This window comes from Mastomys coucha, unplaced genomic scaffold (genome assembly GCF_008632895.1).
Source record: "Mastomys coucha isolate ucsf_1 unplaced genomic scaffold, UCSF_Mcou_1 pScaffold14, whole genome shotgun sequence".
In the NCBI taxonomy this organism is placed as follows: Eukaryota; Metazoa; Chordata; class Mammalia; order Rodentia; family Muridae; genus Mastomys; species Mastomys coucha.
In genome coordinates, this window is record NW_022196896.1 from 38,797,633 (window position 1) to 38,802,720 (window position 5,088).

Below are 5,088 nucleotides of genomic sequence, written 5' to 3' on the forward strand. Positions count from 1 at the left end.
AGATGGGGAGGGACAGAGAGAGGGGGCGAGAGAGAGAAGGAAGATGGGGAGGGACAGAGAGAGGTGGGCGGGAGAGAGAGAGAAATTGAACCCTACATGGTGGTTCACACTTATGATTCTGGGGCAAGAGAAACAGAATTTCAAGGTCATCTTGGCTACCATAGTGAGTTTAAGGCCTGCCTAGAGTACACGATACATTGACTGAAAAGAAACAGAGAGGAGGACAGGTATAGATCAGGTTTGAAGCATGTCTTAGTTAGGGTTTCTATTGCTGTAATGAAATAACATGAGCGACTTCCCAAGAGCAACTTGGGGAGGAAGAGGTTTATTCAGTTTACACTTCTACACTGTAGGAAGTAAGGAAGGGAAGTCAATCAGGGAAGGAAGCTGGATGCAGAAGGTGATGCGGAGAGCACAGAGAGATGCTGCTTAATGGCTTACTCATCATGGCTTGCTCAGCCTGCTTTCTTATAGAATCCAGGACCACCAGCCCAGGGATGGCACCATCCCTATAGGCTGAGCCATCCTCCATCAACCGCTAATTAAGAAAATGCTCTACAGCCAGATCTTGTGAAAGCTTATTCTCAATTAAGGTGCCCTCCTTTCTAATGACTCTGGCTTATTTCAAGCTGACATAAAACTTACCACCATATAATGCTTAATTCAAACTGCTGACAATTTTTGAGAAACGTCTAATCAGTGATTGGGAAACTATCGAAAGCTCAGGACACAGGCTAAAACAACATCTTAGTCTATTTTCTTTTGTTAATTACAAAATATCACCAAGTGGTATATTCTAAAGAACAGAGGTTAATTTGGGTATGATCCAGTGCCAATGGACTGTACCCAAAGATGGCTTCTCTGTAGACAGAGTCAGAGGTTGTGCAAGACATATACACAACCAGAGATAGGAAAACATACGAGAGATATATTCAAACTGGCTTCTGTGGCAGACCCATTCTTGAGATAACCTACTAACCCAAGAATCAGTTAAGCCCTTCATGAGGCAAAACCTTAATCTAAAAGGTCCTACCTTGGTCTTTTCTCTTTTTTATTTTGGATGTTGGGACTAGAGTCAAGGCTTGCATGTGTGAGGCAAACACTCTTCCACTGAGTTGTATCTGCAGCCCTTGTTTGATTTTTGAGGTGGAGTCTTAAGGCATCATCCAAGCCAGCTTGAGAATACAAGTGTGGTCCCTCGTCTCTTCATATCTCAAATGGAGATTAGGTATCAAGATGAGTTGTTGAAAAGCAGACACTCTCAAAGCATAGCTAATATTGACCAAAGGAAGTAAAACCCTGAGAGTTAAAGTAGAAACCTTCAGGATGAACCCCTTCTGAATGTAGAATTCCCCTAGAATCGATTGTAAAAAACAAGTTATGTGCCATTTGGTGTATTGGGATTTAACTGGGGGGTGGGGGGTGGAGCTGTTTGTTTGTTTGTTTGGACTCCTTTGGCTTGGATTTTATTTGTTAGCATTTTTTTTTCCTGAGGGGCAGTGGTTGTCATTGACTGCTCAGGTAGACCAGAAAGACTATGCCATGCCTTGATAGAAGTCAAGCTTTCTAGGCTACAGTGCTGCAAGGTTTCTCTAAACCCAGCCACCTCTCTCCCACCTCACTTGCCTATCTCTATACTAGAGGTCAAATTCAAGCCTTATAAAAATTGGGCAAGCACTCTACCACTGATCTACCACACCATTCCTCAGTGATTTCTACTGATTAGGCAAGCAAGACTCAAAACAGAAGGACAGGAGCCCAGATCCCATAAACCACTGTGTTCATGGTCATCTCTTTGTACCCCATCTTAGATGAACCCCAGAGACATTCCTGTGGGTGTTGTATAGTGACCCTCCAGCTATACAGGATATGGTCATAGGATGGAGGAAGGAGGAGAACTCTGGCTGGACACACTTCTCAAAGTGAAAACTTAGGTCTGGCTCAGTGCAGAGATTGCCTTTCCTGCTCCACCCCACCCCACTCTTTGATTTTCCTTTAGATCCAGACATCTCAAGAAGATAACAGAAGAGTACCCAGCCCTTCCCCAGGGAGCAGAAGCCTCCGTGCCATTAACAGGCAGTGCTTCCTGTGGTGTCCCTGGCATCCTACGAAAAATGTGGACCAGGCACAAGAAGAAGTCTGAATATGTGGGAGCCACCAATAGCGCCTTTGAAGCCGACTAAACTCGACCTTTCATGGGCACCTTTGCTTTGGCCAAGGTTCACAGGAAGATAGAAGAGTTGAGGACTGGAACTGAGCCACCCTCCCCTCTGCTGGTTGCTACTCCAAACACATCATCATTCCTTACACTCCAGCACGGGGCATGGAAAGCAACATCCTCAGAAGGCAGGAAGGCCGTTCCTCAGAACTGCTAAGGCCATTGGTCTTAAAGTCCTATTGGTCAATTACGAAGGTTATACCCCTACCTTTAGGCAAAACTATACCAAAAGCAAACTTTCCTGGCTTGTTTGAAAGCCCTCCAAGGAAAACAGAAGGCAGTTGATCTGTCTTCTTTGTGAGTTTTCCCAAGACCTATGGTTTCTGGTATAAATGTAAAAGCTTGATTCTGAGGTACTCAGAACACAACAGTTCTTACTTTTTCCATTCCACGTCTGTTTTCCTTTGATGAAATACAAAGCGCTTTGTCTTTCCTTTGCTCTAATATCTACTTAACAGCGACCATTGAACACTTCGTCTTTCCTTTGCTCTAAAATCTACCTAACGGCGACCATTGCCACTCTGCTTTGCTACCCGTGGGCATGGCTGCATGAGCTCTCTTCTCTTAGAAAAGCACTTAAAACATCAATGTTAATTTTAATGTCGGGTATTTTGTGATGTGGCACAATTGGCCAGGTTTGTACAGTGACTTTAACCCAGAGATCATTCTCCCATCATTGTCTCTTCTCACCATTACAAAACCTGTGCTAAGAAAGCACTGTGGTCCCCAACTTATGGCTAGGGACACTGGGGCATCTGAATGGTGGTATGTGACTCAACAGCAGCTTGTAGGACTGTCATCAGGTCTGAGCTTCTCTAAGTGGTTTAAGAAAGTTTTTCTAAATGGAGAGAAGAATCTGAGGACATTGGAACAAAGAAGTGATTTGAATGAAATACATCACTGTGCATTACATAATTAAGACAGGTGAGAGAACAGGGATCCCAGCACCTCAAGAGGTGCAGGCAGGAGGATCACATGTTTGAGACATGCCTGGGCAGCCTAGCAAGATCCTGTCTTAAAAACAAAACAAAGTGCGCATGTCCGTGCGCATGCACACACACATACACACACATCACACACACACACACACACACACACACACAGAGAGAGAGAGAGAGAGAGAGAGAGAGAGAGAGAGAGAGATTATGCATAGATGAAACCAGAAAAAAAAATCCTCATTTCTGTAGGTCGAAACAGAAACAGCTGAAAATCAATTTCCTGTGGCTCAAACTAATATTTACTATCATGTAAAAATGATCATGTAAGAAATAATGTTAATCAAAGCTATCATTTGTTAAATGCCTACCTGCCCTGTGCCGGGCACAGTGTTGAACACCTCGCATGAATTAAGCTATTCTTTCTAACAACTAACTTAGGTAAATTTGCCCACTGTATATGTTGATACTAACTCAAAAAGGTTAAGTGATTAGATTGAAGTCACCTAACTCTAGGTGTCCAACTTTGATGCCCACATTATATCTTCTCCTTCACACAAAATAAGGAACAGGGAGGGATGGAAACCAGCAATGGCCTGGGAGATGCTGCCTGGAGCACAGTATGGAGATGAAGTACCAGAATGCAGAGACTGACGAGTGCCATCTGCCTGTGGAGTGATCAGTAGCATAGACCTTATATATTTCTCATCTGTGGCTTAAATTCTGCCCCAAAAGTCTTGTCTCCTAATTTAAATTAGGTTTAAATTAATCCAATCTTCTTAATGAAAGCAGAAACTCTGTGGTAAACTCTACCCCAAGAGTATGTTGAGAATCACCAGGTCTTGGCACAAGAACCAGTTTGAACTGATTGGGTCTCAGGCTTGTTTCTGCTGCTTTGTGAATTCTGCTCTCCGGGTCCTGGGTAAACTGGAAACTGGCAGTAGGTCAAACCTGGACTTCCAGGCTCTTGCCTTGCTGATCACTGTCCTTCCACTTCTGCTTTAGACCCTTAGCATCTGACCCTCATGTCCAAACATAGTCTGGACACTTGGGCATCAAGTGCTTTGTCCCAGCGAACCATCCTATGTCATATACAATATTAAGTTGGGATCCAGAACAAAATTAGGGATAAAACAGGTCACAGAGTCCCAACAATTGAATTTATTTGAACTTAAAATTGGTATATTAAATGTGTGTGTGGCACCTGGAGATTTACTTTATTTGTAGACTGGGATAAATTATCTATCTTTAATTTAAATATTCCGTGGTGAAATGTTTGCCTTGTGTTAGAACATTTCGTTTGGCCAATTCAAATAAAAATAAAAGATGCCTTGTTAGTGACATTAATAAACCACTTGAAGATTGTGTCTGAGGCTCCCTCACTCAATGAGAGAAGGTTTGCAAAAGGGGAAAGATTTATGCACGTGGGCCTCACTGCTCCTTGAAATGAGAGGGAAATATGAAGCTAGCATGTTCTTTCCATCCTGAGGCAATGTCTAAGTCTGATATCACAGATCCTGCCACCCGACAGCACCAGGGCTTCCCTTCCCCTTGCTGTGCTGTCCCAGGGTCCCAGTGACCCTCCTCCTCAGCCTTGGAAAGATCCAAGCTTCCTCCTCTGCGCCCATCTCATGCCTCTTGCTGGTGACTGCCCCCATTACTCACGGCACAGCCACTCACAGGATGCCAGGGCTGGCTGCCGACTCCCGTCTGGCAATAACCAAGATTGGAGTCTGCTTGAACCAGAGGCAGTGTTTCCAGGACATGTAAGGTAATAAAACTGCCTCTGTTAGGACAGAGGCCAGTCACATATTTCCATTTTCTCACTCTGGAGATACCCCACCCCACCCAGCACCAAGGTTGCCTGGAGCCGGCAGATGGGCAGTGGGTAGGAAAAGCAAGGCAGCCAAGACCAGTTTTAAAAAGGAATCATGT

General features: G+C 44.1%; 1 protein-coding gene across 1 annotated transcript in view; it reads left to right on the forward strand.

Annotated features, from left to right (window-relative positions):
- The window catches only part of Vxn (vexin), a 32,165-nt gene extending 27,645 nt beyond the window's left edge, over window positions 1–4,520 (forward strand). Inside the window, exon 6 of the mRNA XM_031366806.1 lies at window positions 2,000–4,520. Within this exon, the coding sequence (XP_031222666.1) occupies window positions 2,000–2,183 (184 nt within the window). The 3' untranslated portion in view covers window positions 2,184–4,520. The remainder of the gene's footprint in view (window positions 1–1,999) is intronic.
- Window positions 4,521–5,088: the final 568 nt, after the last annotated feature.